We start from the raw sequence: 21,684 nt of genomic DNA on the forward strand, positions 1-21,684 counted from the left end.
TTTTTGAGACAGAGTCTTGCTCTGTCGCCCAGGCTGGAGTGCAGTGGCACAATCCCGGCTCACTGCAAGCTCCGCCTCCCGGGTTCACGCCATTCTCCTGCCTCAGCCTCCCGAGTAGCTGGGACTACAGGCGCCCGCCACTGCGCCCGGCTAATTTTTTCTATTTTTAGTAGAGACGGGGTTTCACCATGGTCTCGATCTCCTGACCTTGTGATCCGCCCGCCTCGGCCTCCCAAAGTGCTGGGATTACAGGCGTGAGCCACCGCGCCCGGCCCCGGCTAATTTTTTGTATTTTTAGTAGAGACAGGGTTTCACCATGTTAGCCAGGATGGTCTTGATCTCCTGACCTCGTGATCCGCCCACCTCGGCCTCCCAAAATGCTGGGATTACAGGTGTGAGCCACTGCGCCCAGCCTCTTTTTTTTGTTTGTTTTTTTGTTTTTTTTTGAGACGGAGTCTTGCTCTGTCCCCCAGCTGGAATGCAGTGGCACAATCTCGGCTCACTGCAACCTCTGCCTCCCAGGTACAAGTGATTCTCCTGCCTCAGCCTCCTGAGTAGCTGGAATTATAGGTGCCCACCACCATGCCTGGCTAATTTCTGTACTTTTAGTAGAGACGAGGTTTCACCATGTTGGCCAGGCTGGTCTTGAACTCCTGACCTTGTGATCCGCCCCTTTGGCCTCCCAAAGTGCCAGGATTACACACCTAGCCCATCACATTGCATTTCTATTAATATTTTTGATTACCTGATGTCAGAAAAACTGCATGAAGCTCTGAAAAGGGTGCTGAGAGCCTTCAGGCAGAGCCTATCTTGTGAATTTTTGTTGTTGTTGTTGATGTTTATTAGTTTTCAATTTCTCAAAAGGATCTTTCCCTAGTGAACTGTTTTTCCTTAAGTGTGGTACAGTGAACACAATACTGCCCTAGAAATCAGGAGACCTCTAGTATATTTTTAACGATCTTATTGTTTGTTTGTTTGGTTTATTTATTTTTTGAGACATTGTCTCGCCCAGACTGGAATGCAGTGGCATGATCATGGCTCACTGTCACCCTGAACTCCTGGGCTCAAGTGATCTTTCTGCCTCAGCCTCCTGAGTAGCTGGGACTACAAGCATGCACCAACACACCCAATTAATTAAAAAAACAAAACAAAACAAAAAATTATCGAGATGAAGTTTTTCTGTGTTGCCTCAAACTCCTGGCCTCAAGCGATCCTCCCACCTCTGCTTCTCAAAGATTACAGGTGCGAGCCACTGCACCAGCCCGCTTTTAACAGTCTTTATGGTCCCGAACAAGAGAAGTTTACTAACCTTTAAAATGAAGGTCAGAATTAGATAACCACACAGCGTATCTCCTGGTCCACTATTCCATAATTTTAGAAAGTCAGGATGTTCTTAAAAGGCCAACTCTGCTTGTAGACTTGCCATCTCTGAATTTGTTCAGAGCTGTTCAGGTTATGTGTTTCAGGAGAAATATTTTAGCCAGGCCCATGGATTCCTTAGGTAGCTGGACCATGACCTTACAAACCCTCCTGTGAAAGGACCGTTTTTTTTTTTTTGTTTTTGTTTTGAGATATGGTCTCGCTCTGTCGCCAAGGCTGGAGTGCAGTGGCATGATCTTGGCTCACTGCAACCTCCACCTCCCTGGTTCAAGCAATTCCCCTGCCTCAGCCTCCTGAGTAGCTGGGATTTTCTACCACGTCTGGCTAATTTTTTTGTATTTTTAGTAGAAACGGGGATTTCACCAGGTTGGCCAGACTGTTCTTGAACTCCTGACCTCAGGCAATCCACTGGCCTCGGCCTCCCAAAGTGCTGGGATTACAGGTGTGAGCCACCACCCCCTGCAAAAGGACTTTTTATTTGGAACTTACCCCAGCCTACTTCCTTCTTCTAAAAGCTTGCCCAAATTGTTCATAATTTTATGGTCTTTAATGGTCTCTGAATACAGTGATATTTTCAAAGTCTTGGTTACCCTGAGCAGAAAAATCCAGAATTGCTTCAAGTCCTGGGTGATGCAGGATTTGTCCTGAAATGCTGATGGGGGGCCTTGGTTCAGGGACATTGACTCAGTATAGTCATGCATTGCTTAATGAAGGGGATGCGTTCTGAGAAATGCCTGTTAGGTGGTTTCATCATTGTGTGAACATCATAGTGTATTTACACAAACCTAGATGGTGTAGCCTGCTACACACCTAGGCTACTGTATGGCATGGCCTATTGCTTTTAGGCTGTAACCTGTACAACATGTTACTGTGCTGAATACTGTAGGCAATTGTAACATAATGGTAAGTATTTACGTAAACATAGAAAAGGTACAGTAAAAATACAAAATTGGCCGGGTGCATTGGCTCACGCCTGTAATTCCAGCACTTTGGGAGGCCAAGGCAGGTGGATCACAAGGTCAGGAGTTCAAGACCAGCCTGACCAATATGATGAAACCCCGTCTCTACTGAAAATATAAAAATTAACAAGGCGTGGTGGCGGGCGCCTGTAGTCCCAGCTACTCGGGTGACTGAGGCAGGAGAATCGCTTGAATCTGGGAGGTGGAGGTTTCAGTGAGCCGAGATTGCACCACTGCACTCCAGCCTGGGTGATAGAGCGAGACTTCATCTCAAAAAAAAAAAAAAAATTAAGCAGTGTGGAGTGTTATGGGTGGTATGTGCCTGTTAGTCCCAGCTACTCAGGCGGCTGAGGCAGGAGAATCGCTTGAACCCGGGAGGCAGAGGTTGCAGTGAGCCGAGATCGCGCCCCTGCACTCCAGCCTGGGCGACAGAGCGAGACTCCGTCTGAAAAAAAATTAAGCATTGTGGAGTGGTATGGGTGGTATGTGTCTGTTAGTACCAGCTACTTGGGAGGCTGAGTTGTTAGGATTGCTTAAGCCCAGGAGTTTCAAGACCAGCCTAGACAACACAATGAGATCTCATCATAAAAAAAAAAAGAAAAAAAAAAAGATAGAAAATGGTATGCCTACACAAGGCACTTAGCGTGAATGGACCTTGTAGGACCGGAAGTTGCTCTGGGTGAGTGGTGAGTAAATGTGAAGGCTGGGACATTCTTGTACCCTACTGTAGACTTTAGAAACACTGTAGCTTTAAGCTAAACTAAACTTAGAAGTCTTTTCTTTCTTTAATAATAAATTAACCTTAGCTTCCTGTAACTTTTTTATTTTATAAACTTCAAATTTTTTATTTTTTTTTGAGGTGGGGATGGATTCTTGCTCTGTCATCCAGGCTGGAGTGCAGTGGCATGATCTCGGCTCACTGCACTGCCCGAGTTCCAACGATTCTCTTGCCTCAGCCTCCCAAGTGAGCCTTATAAGCGTGAGCCACCATGTCTGGCACTTTTTTAAAATTTAATTTAATTTTTTTTTTTTTTGAGACGGAGTCTCACTCTGTCACCCAGGCTGGGGTGCAGTGGCACGATCTCGGCTCACTGCAACCTCTGCCTCCCAGGTTCAAGCGATTCTTCGGCCTCAGTCTCCTGAGTAGCTGGGACTACAGGCGCATGTCACCGCGCCCGGCTAATTTTTGTATTTTTAGTAGAGGCGAGGTTTCGCCATGTTGACCATTCTGATCTCGAAGTCCTGATCTCAGGTGATCCGCCCACCTCAGCTTCCCAAAGTGCTGGGATTATAGGCATGAGCCACTGCACTGGATCTGAACCTTCTTCCAGAATACCTCCTGAAGGACCTGCCTGAGGGTAGTAGTTTACAATTAACTTTTTTTTTTTTTTTTTTTCCAAATAAGTAGGAGTTCACTGGGTGCAGCGACTCATGCCTGTAATCCCAGCACTTTGGGAGGCTGAGGCAGGAGGATCACCTGAGGTCAAGAGTTTGAGACCAGCCTGGCCAACATGGTGAAACCCCGTCTCTACTAAAAACAGAAAAAATTAGCTGGGCATGGTGGCACGCACCTATAATCCCAGCTACTGGGAAGATTGAGGCATGAGAATCACTTGAACCTGGGAGGTGGAGGTTGCAGTGAGCTGAGATCGCACCATTGCACTCCACCTTGGTCGGCAGAGTGAAACTGTCTCAAAAAAAAAAAAAAGAAAAAATAAGAAGAGTACACTCTAAAATAATGATAAAAAGTATAGTGTATTGAACACTTAAACTAGTAACATAGCCATTTATTATAATTATCAAATATTATGTACTGTCCATAATAGTATGTGCTATACTTTTATATGACTGGCAGCGCAGTAGGCTTGTTTACATTAGCATCACCACAAACAAGAGTAATATGTTGTACTACAGCATTAAGACAGCTACAGCTTCACTAGGAGATAGGAATTTTTCAGCTCCAGTGTGATTATGGGACCACTGTAGTATATGCAGTCTGCTGTTGACCTACACATCATTATGTGGTGCAGGACTGTATTCGGATTCTTAGCCTTGGAATAACTGCTTACTTCATTATGTCTTCTAGTGTTGTCATGCCAAAACATTCACGTAATTGAAATACATATTATCTTATTATAAATAACTTTTTAAAATTTAAATAGGCACTTTGTTGACATTAAAAAATTATATGGGTAGGTGATGTTGGCTGTGAATTCCGTTTCAGGATATTTTTGGGGCAGTACAAAAGAGATAATTGCATCTGAAGTGGTGGAGAACCACTGGTCTAGACTACTGGAATTTAACTGGTCCTTTAGAGTTTGATGATTTCATGTTGGTTTTTAGTTTCTCTGATCTCTTTTGTAAACTAAGGTAAATATAGTAATCTCCTCGGCTATTATTACTCATAATTAATATCTGTAATGTTAGCAATTAATAGTGGTTTACAGTGTCAAAATAAAATGTGTAGATGAATGTCTAAATGTAACATTTTATTTGGGAAGCAAGAATTGCAGTTCAGGGCATACACATAGACTAGTCTTTGGTATATCCAAAGAACAAAGAGAACAGTGGACTTTTTTCTTTTTTTTGAGAAGGAGTCTCGCTCAGTTGCCCAGGCTGGAGTGCAGTTGCACAATCTCGGCTCACTGCAACCTCTGCCTCCTGGGTTGAAGCGATTCTCCTGCCTCAGCCTCCTGAGTAGCTGGGACTACACCACGCCCGGCTAATTTTTGTATTTTTAGTAGAGATGGGGTTTCACCATATTGCCCAGATTGGTCTCGAACTCCTGACCTTGTGATCCGCCCACCTCAGCCTCCCAAAGTGTTGGGATTACAGGCGTGAGCCATCGCTCCTGGCCTTTGCTTTTTTTTTTTTTTTTTTTGAGATGGAGTTTCATTCTCGTTGCCCAGGCTGGAGTGCAATGGCGTGATCTCGGCTCACTGCAACCTCCCCCTCCCAGGTTCAAGTGATTTATAGGCATGCGCCCCCATGCCCAGCTAATTTTGTATTTTTAGACAGGATTTCTCCATGTTGGTCAGGCTGGTCTCAAACTCCCGACCTCAGGTGATCTGCCCGCCTCGGCCTCCCAAAGTGCTGGGATTACAGGTGTGAGCCACTGCACCTGGCCCTTTTTTTTTCTTTTGACACAAGGTCTTGCTCTGTCACCCAGGTAGTAGTACAGTGGCACAATCATGGCTTATTGCAGCCTCAACCTCCTACGCCCAAGCAGTTCTCCCACTTCATTTTTTGATTTTTTTGTAGAAATGGAGATTCCCTGTTTTGCCCAGGCTGGTCTGGAACTCCTGGGCTCAAGTGATCCTCCTGCCTCGGCCTCCTAAAGTGCTGGGATTACAGGTGTGACCCACCGTGCCCTGCCTAGTACCTTTTATAAAAAGGAGAAATGTTACATATTATTCTGAAAGAAAGTTCACTGGCACTAGTAAAGTTTTGGAAAGCTGGCTAGCAAGCTCTGATCGGTGAGTGACAGTGGTGGGTAAGATTAGTCTTAGAGTCAGAGCAGATTGTTTTAGTAACTATTAAATAAAACTGGCTTCAGGTTACAACAGGCAGTTTCAGCAACTGGGCTTGTAATAAACTGAATTCTTGGAGCAGGTGCTGTGTGCCCCGAGTACTTTTTCCCCTTGGCCCCTTGACTCTGATTTAGTTGGGTATGACAAGAATGACCCAGTTTCTGTAATCAACTTTCACAAGATTTATCCAAGATTTATGGCCATGCACCAGTCACCTGTGTCCTTCCTAGGTACTCCTGCTCTCTACTTCTTGTCGTTTGGGGGAGTTGAGGGGTCGAAATATGATAAGTAACCTTGCAATCCTCTTGACCTTGTCACCTTGTCCCTAGACAGCAGAGTGATTTTCAGTTTTTTTCCTTTCAACCTAAACTGAAGAGAATGCTTTGAACAGAACTTTGTGTGTCGGTATTCTGCCCACTCACCTTTTATTTCAGTGCTTCTGTTTCCAAGCAATGATAAGAGTTCTCTTTTCTGGTGAGAAATAAATCTTAAAATGTGACTTTTCTTCAGCACTAGGGAGCAGCATCTAGCTTTAATACTTAGCATCAGAGAGGATATGTCTGTGATAATGGACATCTTAGGAAACGGATGGTTGACAATTTAAGAAATAAAGCCCTAGAAATAAAGGATAAGTGTTGGAAAGAAAGGATAAATATTTGAGGTGACGAATACCCCATTCACCCTGATGTGATTGTTACACATGGTGTGCCTGTATCAAAATATTGTGTATACCCACAAAAATGAAAAATTAAACTAAAAAAAGAAAGCCCTTGATTTATTCATCTTTTGTGTGTCATAAGCCTGTTGTAAAGCATTTTGAGGATCTTGGCTGAGCAATAATGGATTGGTATAAAATATTCCCTTGGTATGGTGTAATGTGTTAGAAGTTTTGTTTTTTTTTTTTTAAATCAGGAAATGTAATGATAGTATGTGGGCAGAGCGCATCTCTGTTCAAAAAGGTGGTCTCTCTGCTTCATTTTTGGAAGGCTTTCTTGAATCAGAGCAAAATCATAATTGTGTCAACGCAAAAGCAGTCGAGGTGAACATTAAATTCAGCTGATGAGAGAAGAAAACAAAAAGAGCAGTCTACAGCAAGGTGCTTATCTACTGCACTGTTTTATTCACGGGAAAACAAACTCACTGGGTCAACTCTTTAGATGTTACAGCACTAAGCACTGCAGGAAAGCTGAGTTCTCCTCTCATGATGAACAGCTAGTTATGCAACCTTGCTGAACACTAAACATTCCTGAAACAGGGTATCAAGATCAACAACATTTATTAGAAACTCCCCAGAAACCTGGCCTTTTCCAGTAGCTTGTATCCAAAGCTCCAACAAGAAAGAAGCTTACTATGGAAGTCTGGGAGTCTGTTGGGGACCCTTTACCTTTGTGTAGTATTGCCAGATTCAGCAAACAAAAATACCAAATGCATAGTGAACTTTGGATTTCAGATAAACAGCAGTTATTTTTTTTTTTCTTTCTTTTTTTTTTTGGTGTGAGACATGCATGGGGGCATACTTACTTAAAAATGATTTGCTGTTTATCTGATATACAAGCTTAACTGAGCATCTTCGATTTTATCTGGCAATCCTGATGGGGACATAGGACAGAGTGAATCTTGATAACTGGGTTTTACGAGCACATCCTGTTTCCACAAGGGCCATGGGTCAGGATGATGATTTTGCCAGCAGCGTGTGTAATTGGTGGGCAGAATGAGGAAGGAACCTGAACAGGCCAAATGCTTCCAAGAGAAACGTTTTTGGACACCCCTCCCTGTGTTCTTCTCCTCACCAACATTTTTCTCTTTAGACATGGTTTAGAATTTCAGTGTTTGGATACAGTTTCTTAATATGTTAATCTAGAATCTCAGTGGAGTCCATGTAAATTATTATAGTTTACCTCTTGGAGATTTGTTGTTATTGATGGGCACCCATTCAGCTAGGATTTTTCATTATTTGTTGAGGCTGTTTTGTTTTCTGAGAAATCTGCTGGAAATATGCCAGAAAATATTGATCTTTAGTGTTAGTCTTTGATCTGTAAAGGGCATAGCATCCGTTTTGCAGCTACCTAACACCATTCCTAACTCTCCTATCATCTGCCTGCAACTCAACTCAACAGTAATAAAGAGCTCTTCATGGCTTCTTGTTTTTTTACCATGGTTTTAAAACTTGTTTATTACTACTGTTTCAAAAAGTGTAGATTTAGGGCCTGGCACCGTGGCTCAAGCCTCTAATCCCAGCACTTTGGGAAGCTGAAGTGGGTGGAGCACTTGAGGTCAGGAGTTCGAGACCAGCCTGTCCAACATGACGAAACCCCGTCTCTACTAAAAATGCAAAAATTAGCCAGGTGTGGTGGCGGGCGCCTGTAATTCCAGCTACTTGGGAGGCTGAGGCACGAGAATTGCTTGAACCCAGGAGACAGAGGTTGCAGTGAGCTGAGATCATGCCACTGCACTCCAGCCTGGGTGACAGAGAGAGACTCCATCTCAAATATAAATAAATAAATAAATAAATAAATAAATAAATAAATAAATCAAAAGTGTAAATTTAGGACAGAAATGCAAACCATGGTATTTTTGTTTTGCATTATTTTCTCATTTATCATTATTATAAACATATTAGTTGAGCTCTTACACTTTGTCACTGAAATCAAATAATGTTTTAAAATACATTTTTCTATTTCTAGTTCCACCACCCCCATGTTACTCCTCTAAGGAAAACCAATACTATTTCATACATTTTATTTCAGTATGAAATTCAATTTCTAAAATTTCAGATCTCACTATTTCATAAAACAAAATCTATTTTATTAATGAGACTCTAGAAACAGTTTATTAGATACAAAACTTATTCGTACACATTTTCATAGATTAAGGTATATAAGCAAACAAATACAAATTGTCTGGAGCTATTTTTCTAACACCTAGTAACGTGCCTGAGGATTTATTTCACCTTCTTTCACATAAAGTGTTTAACATTAATAATTAATAGTTAGTAAACACAAGATCTATTTGTATGTTGCCATACTAGAAAATTAAAGGAGGCCGGGCACAGTGGCTTAAGCCTATAATCCCAGTACTATGGGAGGCCTACGGGGAAGGATCACTTGGGCCAGGAGTTTGAGACCAGCCTGGTCAACATAGTGAGACCCAATCTCTACCAAAAATGTAAATAAAAAAAGGAGATTACCTAGAAGTGATCTTTGTAATTTCCTTCAGAAAGCGCCTCTGTTTAAACCATAAAACCTTATTGAAAATGTTACAGCTGTCATAAATGTTTAATTTTCAGTGGCACTGCTTTTGCTCTGCTATTTTTTGTTTTCTATGTAGCTTCCTGTTTGATGCCTCTGGTAGGACAAAAGCACAGCTCCTTTTTTTGTTTTTTTCATCAAACTCCTACTCATTCTTAAAGACCCAGCTCAGATTCCACATCTTTTCAGAATATACTCAAGATCAGGGACTTTTTTTGTGCTGTGGATCCTTTTGGCAGGCATAAAATAATACTTTTAAAAGCAGGAAATAAATATATTACAAAGAAAATCAGTTATGTTGAAATATAGTAATCAAAATATTTTTTAAAAAATTGATGTATACATAGAATATGCATGGGAAAATTGCTATAGTAATATATTAAGTATTTTTTATTATTAATCTTTATTAAATAATATTAAATGATAAGATCTACCAGTGGGTCTAATAACTACTGAATTTTGAAGCAATCATGAGAATAAGTGATCTTTTAAAAAAATATCTGCCACAAGTGTAAACAGGAAAATATCTTTGATTTCCATTGGTGACAAAATGCTATAAATCTTACTCTAGTTTGTTGCCTGAATTTATGAGTAAAGATAATGTTGAATTTTGATAAGAAGTTAGTGAAAATAGCAATCCACCTTCCTCATCTGTCTCAGTTAGCTATTGCTGCATACCGTACATCTTGGAAGATTTTGCTCACAGATTTTAAAATAATCATTTGTTTTGTTTCTCCCCACTTTGAAATCTGTGACTTGAAGGAGTTCAGGTATGGTTGTCTCTGCTGTGCAGATGTGGCCTTGTTTATCCAGATGGCAAATTCTATGGTGGGGGATGCTAAGATCTTGCTCTTTACCTCACCTAGGCCAGGCCACACTGTCCTTTGAGCCCATGTTAGCATATGGCAGAGGATGTCCCTTGCCTTCCCCTGAACTTAGCCTTGTCCTGTTCATGGAGGTGAAACTGCTGGGCCTGGGTGTCTAGATGGACACATCTAAGCTTGCCCAATGTGGCATCCGTTTTTTGGTGGGGAGGGGTAGGTGTGGTATATTGTCACCAAAGATGGCTGCCAGTAATGCTTCCCATCCTTATTCATGCATGCTGCTTCTCCCATGAAGAGGCGGAGTGTAATTCCTCTTTCTCTGAGTCTAGGCTGGCCCATGACATGCTCTGGTAAGTAAGTGCAATGATGTTGTATCAGTAGTTCTGGGATTAGCCTTTAAGAGGCCTTGCAGTTTCTGTTTTCACTCTCTTGGAAGCCAGTCATCACCTGAGCTAAGTCTAACCCTGTTGGGAACAGGGGTCCAGCCAGACTGTAGCCATTCCAGCTACCTCCACTCAGGTGCCGAAATCTGAGTTGAGCCATCTTGGATGGTTCAGCCTCAGCCAGCTCCCAACTGAACGCAGTCACGTGGGTGACCACAGCTGACAACACATGAATCAGAACAACAAAGCTCAGCAAAGCTGACCCACAGAACTGTACCGAGTATCACCCTAACGTTTTAAGCCACTGTGCTTTGGGGAGTTTTTATGCAGCAATAGGTAACTGAAACAGGTAACAACTTTATACCTGAGATTTATGTGACTTTTTCTTGTAATATTGATATTTTCTGCTAGTAAATTGTACATACTTCATATGATGAAATTATGTCATTATGATGGTATGGATAGGTCGGGAGCTTGTCTGAACAAGTTTGAGAGCCATTGGCTAGGTTTAGAGAGTATGACGTTTGACTTATCTCAGTATTTCAAAATATGTGGGGTTTTGTTTGTTTGTTTGTTTGTTTGTTTTTAGACGTAGTTTCACTCTTGTTGCCCAGGCTGGAGTGCAGTGGCATGATCTCAGCTCACCACAACCTCTGCCTCCCGGGTTCAAGTGATTCTCCTGCCTCAGCGTCCCGAGTAACTGGGATTACAGGCACCTGCTAGCATGCCTGGCTAATTTTTTGCGTTTTTAGTAGAGATGGGGTTTCAACATGAGGGCCAGGCCGGTCTTGAACTCCTGACCTCAAGTGATTCACCTGCCTCGGCCTCCCAAAGTGCTGGGATTACAGGCGTGAGTTTTTTTTGTTTTGTTTTGTTTTTTTTGAGACAGGGTCTCACTGTGTTCCCCAGACCGGAGTGGCATGGTGCAATCCTAGCTCACTGGAACTGTGAACTCCTAGACTCAAATGATCTTCTTGCCTCAGCCTCCTGAGTAGCTGGGACTATAGGTGCACACCACCATGCCTGGCTAATGTTTAAATTTTTTTTGTAGAGAAGGGGTCTCGCTCTGTTGTCCAGGCTGGTCTCAAACTCCTGGTCTCAAGGGATCCTCCAGCCTCGGCTTCCTGAAGTGAGCTGCCACACCTGGCCAGTTTATTTTCAGTACTATTATATCAGATGCAGTAACTATACATAAAGGGCAGTTAGTGCTTGTGCCAGGCAATAAAGTAGATGGCTTATTTAATCTTTATAAATAAGCTCTTTTGAGAGGGCTTTATAGATGAGGTAATTTAGGTTGAGGTGTAAATTCAGCTGCCTGAGGTCACATAGCTAGTAAGTAATCAGCCAGGAGTTGAACCCTGGTTTGTGTTTGTATTGCCTCCATCCCTGTTCCCCCATCCCCACCCCTGGTTTTAAGAACATATATGTTAACTAGGATTTTTTTAGGAGAAAGCAAGTTTATTAAGAAAGTAAAAGGGCCAGGCGTGGTGGCTTACTTGTACTTCCAGCACTTTGGGAAGCCAAGGCAGGTAGATAACCTGAGGTTAAGAGTTCGAGACCGGCCAGGCCAACATGGTGAGACCTTTTCTCTACCTTTTCTCTTGTATTTATAAAAATACAAAAATTAGCCAGGCGTGGTGTTGCACGCCTGTAATCCCAGCTACTCAGGAGGCTGAGGCAGGAGAAATGCTTCAACCCGGGAGGCTGAGGTTGCAGTGAGCCAAGATCACACCACTGCACTCCAGCCTGGGCAACAGAGTGAGACTCCGTCTCCAAAAAAAAAAAAATAATAATAATAATAAAGAAATAACGAATGGCTACTCCATAGGCAGAACGGTCCTGAGGACTACTGGGTGCCCATTTCTATGGTTATTTCTTGATGATATGCTAAACAAGGGATGGATTATTCATGCCTCACCTTTTAAGACCATGTAGGGTAACTTCTTGATGTTGCCACGGCATTTGTAAACTGTCATGGCGCTGGTGGGAGTGTAGCAGTGAGGATGACCAGAGGTCACTGTAATCTCTGTCTTGGTTTTGGTGGGTTTTAGCTGGCTTCTTTACTGCATGCTGTTTCATCAGCAAGGTCTTTAATGACCTGTATCTTGTACCGACCTCCTATCTCATCCTGAGACTTAGAATGCCTAACAAACTGGAATGCAGCCTGGTAGGTCTCAGCCGTATTTTAACCAGCACCTATTCAAGATGGAGTTGCTCTGGTTCAGACATCTCTGACATATTTCCCCCCTTCCTTTTACAAGAAAACCCTAATCCTAAGGGTTGCAGAGGGATGAAGATTCACCTTCTGTAACTTCTTTATGCTGAACAGGGGTGATGATGTCCCTGCCTAACTGTTGGGTCTCTTGCATTCAGGGTAGAGAGGAGCTCAGTTCAAAAGCGTTGGTATGGCGAAGGCCATTCTTAACTCTTGAGTTCCGACAAAAGGTGATATCTGGAAGATTACTAAGTGTTCAGTTTAAGAAAACATTTAGTAAGCTTATCCTGCATTCCTACACAAAGAGTATAATCACAGCAATATATTTCACAACAGCAAAATGAAAAAAGTAAAGTTATCCCAAGTAAACTAAATTAGAAGGTTTTCCATGAACTGCACAGTTGTTGAAATCAAGCTAATAAGTAGTCACTAGCCAATTCCAATATGTGCCCAGAATTAGAATAACATTACCCATCTCTCTTGTTTCTTCTGAGCAGCAGCCAGAGATCACTGGTTGGTTCACAGGAATAGGTGGGATCATTCTTTTGTGTTCCATAGGCCTGTGGGACACAGGTCAGGAACTGTGTAGACAAGGAATGAGGCCAGTTTTCCCAAGGGGCTTTTATTGACTCTATAAGCCAAGTTTGATTCCTTAAAGGAACACACGCCATTCCAGTTAAAACCTTGGTAAAATAACCAGTTTCTCCAATTGTGTCCCAAGGTCACCCAGTCAGTGCTGCAGTCTATTTCCTTTGGGCTGGGGGGCGGGTCTCCTCAGTATTATCCTTTCTGTGGTTCGCCAGAGAGATGTTACCGGAAAGGGGCCTGATCCAGACCCCAAGAGAGGGTTCTAGAATCTTGCAAAGGAAAGAATTTGAGGGGAATCCATAAAGTGAAAGCAAATTTATTTATTTATTTATTTATTTATTTATTTATTTATTTTTTTGAGACGGAGTCTCGCTCTGTCGCCCAGGCTGGAGTGCAGTGGCCGGATCTCAGCTCACTGCAAGCTCCGCCTCCCGGGTTCCCGCCATTCTCCTGCCTCAGCCTCCCGAGTAGCTGGGACTACAGGCGCCCACAACCGCACCCGGCTAATTTTTTGTATTTTTAGTAGAGACGAGGTTTCACCGTGGTCTCGATCTCCTGACCTTGTGATCCGCCCGCCTCGGCCTCCCAAAGTGCTGGGATTACAGGCGTGAGCCACCGCGCCCGGCCGAAAGCAAATTTATTAAGAAAGTAAAGGAATAAAGAATGGCTACTCCATAGGCAGAGCAGCCAGTAAACTAGGCTTTTAACTTAAGAAATATGTTTAACTTACAGAAACAAACCACTGATGTGTGTGTATAAGCCATGAGAGAACTATGGGACTTTATTTTGCTACAAAAGAGATTTTAATTTCCTGCATAATCAGCTTCCCCCTGTTCCACGGAATTAATTTCATCAACATACAAGGTGGATATTTTCTCCTGTCTTAAACAGTCTCCCTTCTTTGACCCCTGTGCCCCTTCAGGACAACGGTAGGCTGTGCTCAGTTGCCTCCCAGTCTTTGGAACTCACCCCCACTGGGCTTTGCCCTATTGCCCCACCCAGACTGCTTGTAGGAAAGGTTATGTTCATGTTGCTGGATTCAGTGGCCAGGCCTCAGCTGTTACCTTACCTGACCTGTTTTTAGCAGTGGACATGGTTGTTGACTTTCTTCATTGGCTTCCAGGACACCACACTCTCCGAGTTTCCCTTCCCCTCCCCTCCCCTCCGCGAGTTTCTATCTGTTGCTCAGGCTAGAGTGCAATGATGTGATCTTGGCTCATTGCAGCCTTCACCTCCCGGCTCAAGTGATTCTCTTGCCTCATACTTCCAAGTAGCGAAACTCCAGTCACCAGCAACCACGCCCGGCTAATTTTTGTATTTTTAATAGAGACAGGGTTTCACCATGTTGACCAGGGTGGTCTCAAACTCCTGACTTTAGGTGATCTGCCCGCCTCAGCCTCCCAAAATGCTAGAATTATAGGGGTGAGCCACCGCACCTGGCCCACACTCTCTAAGTTTCTAACTCCCTCCTGGCCACTTCTTCCCAGGTGGGGGATTGGTTTTAACTTTTTGGGATCACAAGTTCCTTTTAGAGTCTGGTCATCACTGTGAACCCACATCCTAGAAAAAAACTGTACGTATGTCTATGTTAACAAAATTTATCACAAATACTAGTTTTCATCCTTTTCAATTATGGTGACTTTTTTTATTTTTATTTTTTGAGATGGAGTTTTGCTCTTGTTGCCCAGGCTGGAGTGCAATGGCGTGATCTTGGCATATTGCAACCTCCACCTCCCGGGTTCAAGTGATTGTCCTGCCTCAGCCTCTCGAGTAGCTGGGATTACAGGCATGCGCCACCACGCTTGGCTAATTTTGTATTTTTAGTAGAGATGGAGTTTCTCCTTGTTGGTCAGGCTGGTCTTGAACTCTCGACCTCAGGTGATCTGCCCTTTTCAGCCTCCCAAAGTACTGGGATTATAGGCATGAGACACCGTGCCTGGCCAAAATTATGGTGACTTCTAAGAACGTCTGATTTCTTTCTTCAAGAGTTAATGGTTGTCTCCTGAGCAACATAGTGAAATGTTGTCTCTTAAAGAAAATACAGAAAATGTTAGCTGGACATGGTTGCTTATGCCTATAGTCCTAGCTACGTGGGAGGCTGAAGAGGGAGCATTGCCTGAGCCCTGGAAATTGGAGGCTGCAGTTAGTTATGGTTGCGTCACCGCACTCTAGCCTAGGTGACAGAGTGAGACCCACTTTCTTTAAAAAAAAATAAAAAACAAAATTAGGTCAGGCCTGGTGGCTCACACCTGTAATGCCAGCACTTTGGGAGGTCAAGGCTGGGGAATCACTTAAGGTCAGAAGTTCAAGACCAGCCTGGCCAACATAGTGAAACCCTGTTGCTACTAAAAATACAAAAATTAGCCTGGGCATATTGGCACATGCCTGTAGTCCCAGCTAATTGGGAGGCTGAGGCAGGAGAGTAGATTGAACCCAGGAGGCAGAGGTTGCAGTGAGTCAAGATTGCGTCCTCGCATTCCAGTCTGGGCAACAGAGTGAGATTCTGTCTCTCAAAAAAAAAAAAAAAGTAATGATCGTAAGCTGAAATAGTGTTTGTTTTTTTTTGTTTATTTGTTTTGTTTTTTTTGAGACGGAGTCTCACTCTGTCGCCCAGGCTAGAGTGCAGTGGTGCAATCTCAGCTCATTGCAAGCTCTGCCTCCCAGGTTCACACCATTCTCCTGCCTCAGCCTCCTGAGCAGCTGGGACTACAGGCACCCGCCACCATGCCCGACTAATTTTTTGTATTTTTTAGTAGAGACGGGGTTTCACCTTGTTAGCCAGGATGGTCTCAATCTCCTGACCTCGTGATTCGCCTGCCTCGGCCTCCCAAAGTGCTGGGATTACAGTTGTGAGCCACTGCGCCTGGCCTGAAATAGTGTTTATAATACAATTTTGAGCAATTTATAGAGTTCCCTGTTTCTTCTTCTTTTTTTTTAAGTGACAAAGTCTCGCTCTGTTACCAAAAAATAAATAAATAAATAAATAAATAAATAAATAAATAAAAGATTTTGTATATAATCCACCTATAATTTTTTTTTTTTTTTTTTTTTTTTTTTAGATAGAGTCTCGCTCTGTCACCCAGGCTGGAGTGCAGTGGCATGATCTTGGCTCACTGCAACCTCCACTTCCTGGGTTCAAACAATTCTCCTGCCTTAGCCTCCCGAGTAGCTGGGACTACAGGTGTGCACCACCATGCCGAGCTAATTTTTGTATTTTTAGTAGAGATGAGGGTTTCGCCATGTTGGCCAGGCTGGTCTGGAACTCCTGACCTCAGGTGATCCACCCGCCTTGGGCTCCCAAAGTGCTGGGATTACAGTCGTGAGCCACCATGCCTGGCCACTCCCATGGATTGAATAGTTCTGTTTTTTCTAGTGTGAATGATCAGTTTCATATTACTTGTTAGTTTATCTAGAGGGATTTAACATGCTGCATAAAATCATAACCCTTTATGGTCAATCATACTGATTATATATTATTTAGTATGTGATATTCTCTTTTATGCTAATTTTGATTTTTTAGCATACATAAATTTTTGGAGACCTTCAGAACATTGCATTTATGGCCTTTCTTGGTGGGTAATATTTTGTGTGTTTCATTCGCTGTTCCTTACCAGGCACCCAACAGGAGGATCCTTTATTCGTCCGAATAAGGTAAATTTTGGAACAGACTTTCTTACTGCAATTAAGAACCGCTATGTGTTAGAAGATGGACCAGAGGAAGATAGAAAAGAACAAATTGTTACACTTGGAAATAAACCTGTGGAGACTGTTGGTTTTGACTCTCTTATGAAACAGCAAAGGTAAGTGGAGTTTTTAATGGCAGAGCTGACTTTTATGGTTTTATTAAGGTTCAGAATTTAAATACCCATGACTCTACATGGACGCTCACGAATTTGCTTCTAAATTGGTTTATGGTTCCACAGAAACTGAATAAAAATTTGAGGAATCCAAGGATTATTTAGGGAAATTAAAATTCTTATGTTAGCACAGGATTGGTAGATTTATCCAGTTTGCAATTGAAACATTTATTGGCCCATCATTAATATTCACATCATATTATCTCGTGTTAACTAAGTAACTAAGGCTGACATTTGGGTTCTTTTCTATTTCATGGTGATGGTAAGTTGGGAATGGAAACAGCAGTCTGAATTGTTCCCTATGCCACAGAGGGTGCTGGTGCCATCTATTAATAGTAGGGAGTAGTTCCCACCTCTGGCTGCACATCTTCATCACCCGGGGAGCTGTGAAACATGCGGCATCTTTGGTCCCATCCCAGCTCTGCTGAATCACAATTTTGGGAAATGGGCTCTAAATAATGCATTTTATTGTATTGTATTGTATTTTTGTTTTTATACAGACAGGATCTTGCTATGTTGCCCAGGCTGGTCTTCAACTCTTGGGCTGAAGCAATCCTTGGCTTCCCAAAGCACTGGGATTACAGGCGTGAGTCACTGCACCCTGCCTTAAAATAATGCACTTTAAAACTGCTGTACGAGAACATTCTCTTTTCTCTGAAACTGTATATTGTGACTTTGCACAAGGAGGCTTACTAGTCATTCCAGTGAACTGCTTGAATCAAAGAGAGAGAAAGTTAATATTTACACAAAACCAGTCATGGCTGCACAAGAACTGGCCAGGCCTTGCAGCTTACTACTGTGGTGAGTGACTTGGACGAGGCAGCTGGGTAAGGACCCCTGGTGGCCACTGTGAGAATCAATTTGTGGCCACTTGGAAGCCTGCAGTATATTCTCTTTCAGTCTCTAAAAGAATTAAGCTATAGTTCTGTCCAAAGTAAATTTCTTTACTATCTTTTGTTATTGTTGTTATTAATAAAAGTGCACATGGGAACAATATTGAAAATAAATACATTTCTTGGTACATCTACTCTTTAGCATACATGGCCCCCATTAAAAAAAAACTCAGAATAAATCAAGAGTTTTAGAAAAAGGAACAAATGGACTGTTCTTTATAAAACAAAATACCTTGATTGTTGAGAATTTAGCAATTACAAATTGAACACAAAAGTATGACTAATGCCACCACTTGGATATAAGTATCATAAATGGGCTGGGTGCGGTGGCTCATGCTTGTAATCTTAGTACTTTTGGAGGCCGAGGCAGGCGGATTCACATCTACCTCTTAAGGCCAGGAATTTGAGACTAGCCTGGCCAACATGGTGAAACCCTGTCTCTACTAAAAATACAAACAATTAACCAGATGTGGTGGTATGTGCCTGTAATTCCAGCTACTTGGGAGGCTGAGGCAGGAGAATCACTTGAACCTGGAAGGTGGACGTTGCAGTGAACCGAGATCGTGCAGCTGCACTCCAGCCTGGGTGGCAGAATGAGACTCTGTCTCAAAAAAAAAAAAAAAAAAGACATAACTATCATGAACAGTTTTTACTGTTTACCCTACTGATTTACTTGGATTTAAAGAACTACATGCTTCATAGGGGTTAGAGTTCTTTGCTTTGTTCCCATTTAAAATATAAATAGCTTGGGCAACATGGCAAAATCCTGTCTCTACAAAAAATAAATAAATAAATAAATAAATAAATTAGCTGGGTGTGGTGGTGCGTGCCTGTAGTCCCAGCTATTTGGAAAGCTGAGGTGGGACAATCACCTGAACCCAGGAGGTCAAGGCTGCAGTGAGCCATGATTGCACCACTGCACTCCAGCCTAGGTGACATAGTGAGACCTTGTCTCAAACGACAGACAAACGAACAAAAAACCCAAATATTTAAATATCTCTTACCCAAAAGAAGCATTTTTTTTTTTATTGGTTAATCTCTTTCAGAGAATATTGTGGGCTCTAAGAATATTAACAAATTGCAAATGGATTTTCGTCCCCTAGTTTATGAACAACTATGTAACTCATGAATTTTTCTGTAAATGACCCTACTACTTGAGTATCATTGAATTTAATCATTAGCTAGTGTCTTTCTTGATTGAAAAGGTAAAATTTTAGAGATTCTGGAGCAATCTTGTATGTTGGCTAGAGATTAGTCAGTTCAGAAATTATGAGACAGCTTGGTGGAATGCAGCCAGTGTTGGAGTTAGGCTGGGTTCAGACGCCAGCTAAGGCACTTTTGGCTCTGACAGAAGTTAGAGATAGCTACTTACTGTTTCTAAGCCTCAGTTTCCTCAATTACAACATAAAACCTAAGATATAAGTGCTGTTGTGAATAACAAATGAGATCCTGCAATTAATGGTAGCTTTAGGAGTTTTTTTTAGGAGTTGAAACCTCTACTTTAAGCCACTGTCTTATCTCCTCAATAAAATCCAGCTGACCAGCTTTGAGATCGTACCACTAAGAAAAGACTCAATAAAGGAATCAAAAACAAATTTAAAAAATTTGTTTGTATGTATGGTTTCTCTTGGAGATGGTTTTGGCTCTGGAGTGATGCTTGGATTGAGATCTGAGTCCTCACCCTTAGTGCCAAGTTGTCCTGGCAAGGCAGGCTATTTTAAATTTTAGGGGGAAGGAGCGACATCTGTCGGACACAGTGCAAACTGCAGTTTGAAGTAGTTGGCTGTTTCTGAGATTCCTGTCGTTCTTTTCAATGATGTCATAAGCCTACAAAGCTGGCTTTTGGGCGATTGCTGTGATAAAACACAAGTATTTATGTACATTTATCATGCATCAATAGAAATATTTGTTTTATAAAAAAGCAAGTATCTCTTAAATCAGTGTGGAACTGGAAATGGAGTTGGTGGCGTCCAGTCTGATTGCAGGGTTTGGGAAGTTGGGCAGTGCCCAGCAGACACTGAGTTGACAGGATATAAGTAATGATTAAGTTGTTTGGCCCTAACTACATACTTAATTGGAACTGTGAGGTATTTATTTTGGCCTAAGTACCATGAAAAAAATTACTGAAACCCTAAGGACCCTGTGGTCTGAGAAAGTTTGGGACCCTCTACCGTTAAATTCTGCTGCTGCCTTTTGTACCCTAGATTTTCTTTCCTTTTTTTTTGTTTTTGTGTGTTTTTTTTTTTTTCTGAGACAGAGTTTCGCTCTTGTTGCCCAGGCTGGAGTGCAATGGTGTGATCTCGGCTCACTGCAACCTTCACCCTTCCAGGTTCAAGCGATTCTCCTGTCTCAGCCTCCTGAGTAGCCGGGATTACAGGTGCCCACCACTATGCCAGGCTAATTTTTGGTTTTTTTTTTTTTTTTTTAGTAGAGACGGGGTCTCACCATGTTGGCCAGGCTAGTCTCAAACCCCTGACCCCAGGTGACCCATCCACCTTGGCCTCCCAAAGTGCTAGGATTACAGGCGTGAGCCACCGTGCCCGGCCACATATTTGTTATTTTGTGACTGGCTTATTTCACCTAGCATAACGCACTCAAGGTTCATCCACATTGTGGCATATGTCAGAATTTCCTTCTTTTGTTTTTTAAGTTTGCACAGTATTGCATTGTATATGCATGCCACGTTTTGTTTATCCCTTCATTTGCTGATGGATACTTGGGTTCTTCCACCTCTTGACTACCAGGAATAATGCTGCTGTGAACTTGTGCATATACTGTGGCCTTTTAGAGATGTGAAGTCTGAGGCACAGAGGTGCTAATTCACTTCTCCAAAGCCAAAGGAGATGGTGGAATCGGGATTTGAACCCAGGTGGTCTGGTGCTAATTCACTTCTCCAAAGCCAAAGGAGATGGTGGAATCGGGATTTGAACCCAGGTGGTCTGGTTCCAGATTCTGTGTTCTTAGACATTATATATGCGGATTCTTTTCATGAATAGAAAACACAAGATTCTCTCCACTTAACAGATGGCTGCCAGAAGTATCTGGTCATGCTGGAGCTGGGCACGCTTTCTAGGAAGTCCTTTAGGGAGGCTTTTACATGTGAGTGCAAGAAGCACTCTATAGCGTGTACTTCTGCATGGTTGGGAACAATCTAAATGTCAGCAGAAGAGTATCTATGTTCCTTGTGGTCTGTTCATATAACAAACACTATCAGGTGTGAAGATGAATGTCCTGGAGCTCCATGTGTCACTGTAGTGAAATCTCACCACTGAACAATAGACTGTTGAGGAAAAAGTCAGCTGCAGAAGGCTCTGCGGAGTAGAATACCATTTATATCAAGTTTCAGAATATTAAAAAATGCTGTATTTGTTTAGGGATATGGAAATATATGGTAAAAATATTAAGAAATGGCCAGGCGCGGTGGCTCAAGCCTGTAATCCCAGCACTTTGGGAGGCCGAGACGGGCGGATCACGAGGTCAGGAGATCGAGACCATCCTGGCTAACACGGTGAAACGCTGTCTCTACTAAAACATACAAAAAACTAGCCGGGCGAGGTGGCGGGCGCCTGTAGTCCCAGCTACGTGGGAGGCTGAGGCAGGAGAATGGCGTGAACCTGGGAGGCGGAGCTTGCAGTGAGCTGAGATCCGGCCACTGCACTCTAGCCTGGGTGACAAAGCGAGACTCCGTCTCAAAAAAAAAAAAAAAAATTGTACCCGGGAGGCGGAGCTTGTAGTGAGCTGAGATCCGGCCACTGCACTCCAGCCTGGGCGACAGAGCGAGACTCCGTCTCAAAAAACAAAAACAAA

At 42.6% G+C, this 21,684-nt stretch overlaps 1 protein-coding gene across 3 annotated transcripts in view; it reads left to right on the forward strand.

Moving 5' to 3' along the window:
- TBCE (tubulin folding cofactor E) overlaps nucleotides 1-21,684 on the forward strand; it is an 81,485-nt gene that overhangs the window by 31,240 nt on the left and 28,561 nt on the right. For all 3 annotated transcript variants that reach the window (XM_025361480.1, XM_025361462.1, XM_025361469.1), the window contains exon 4: nucleotides 16,742-16,927. In XM_025361480.1, the coding sequence (XP_025217265.1) occupies nucleotides 16,742-16,927 (186 nt within the window). The remainder of the gene's footprint in view (nucleotides 1-16,741; nucleotides 16,928-21,684) is intronic.

Source organism: Theropithecus gelada, chromosome 1, assembly GCF_003255815.1.
Source record: "Theropithecus gelada isolate Dixy chromosome 1, Tgel_1.0, whole genome shotgun sequence".
NCBI classification, from domain to species: Eukaryota; Metazoa; Chordata; class Mammalia; order Primates; family Cercopithecidae; genus Theropithecus; species Theropithecus gelada.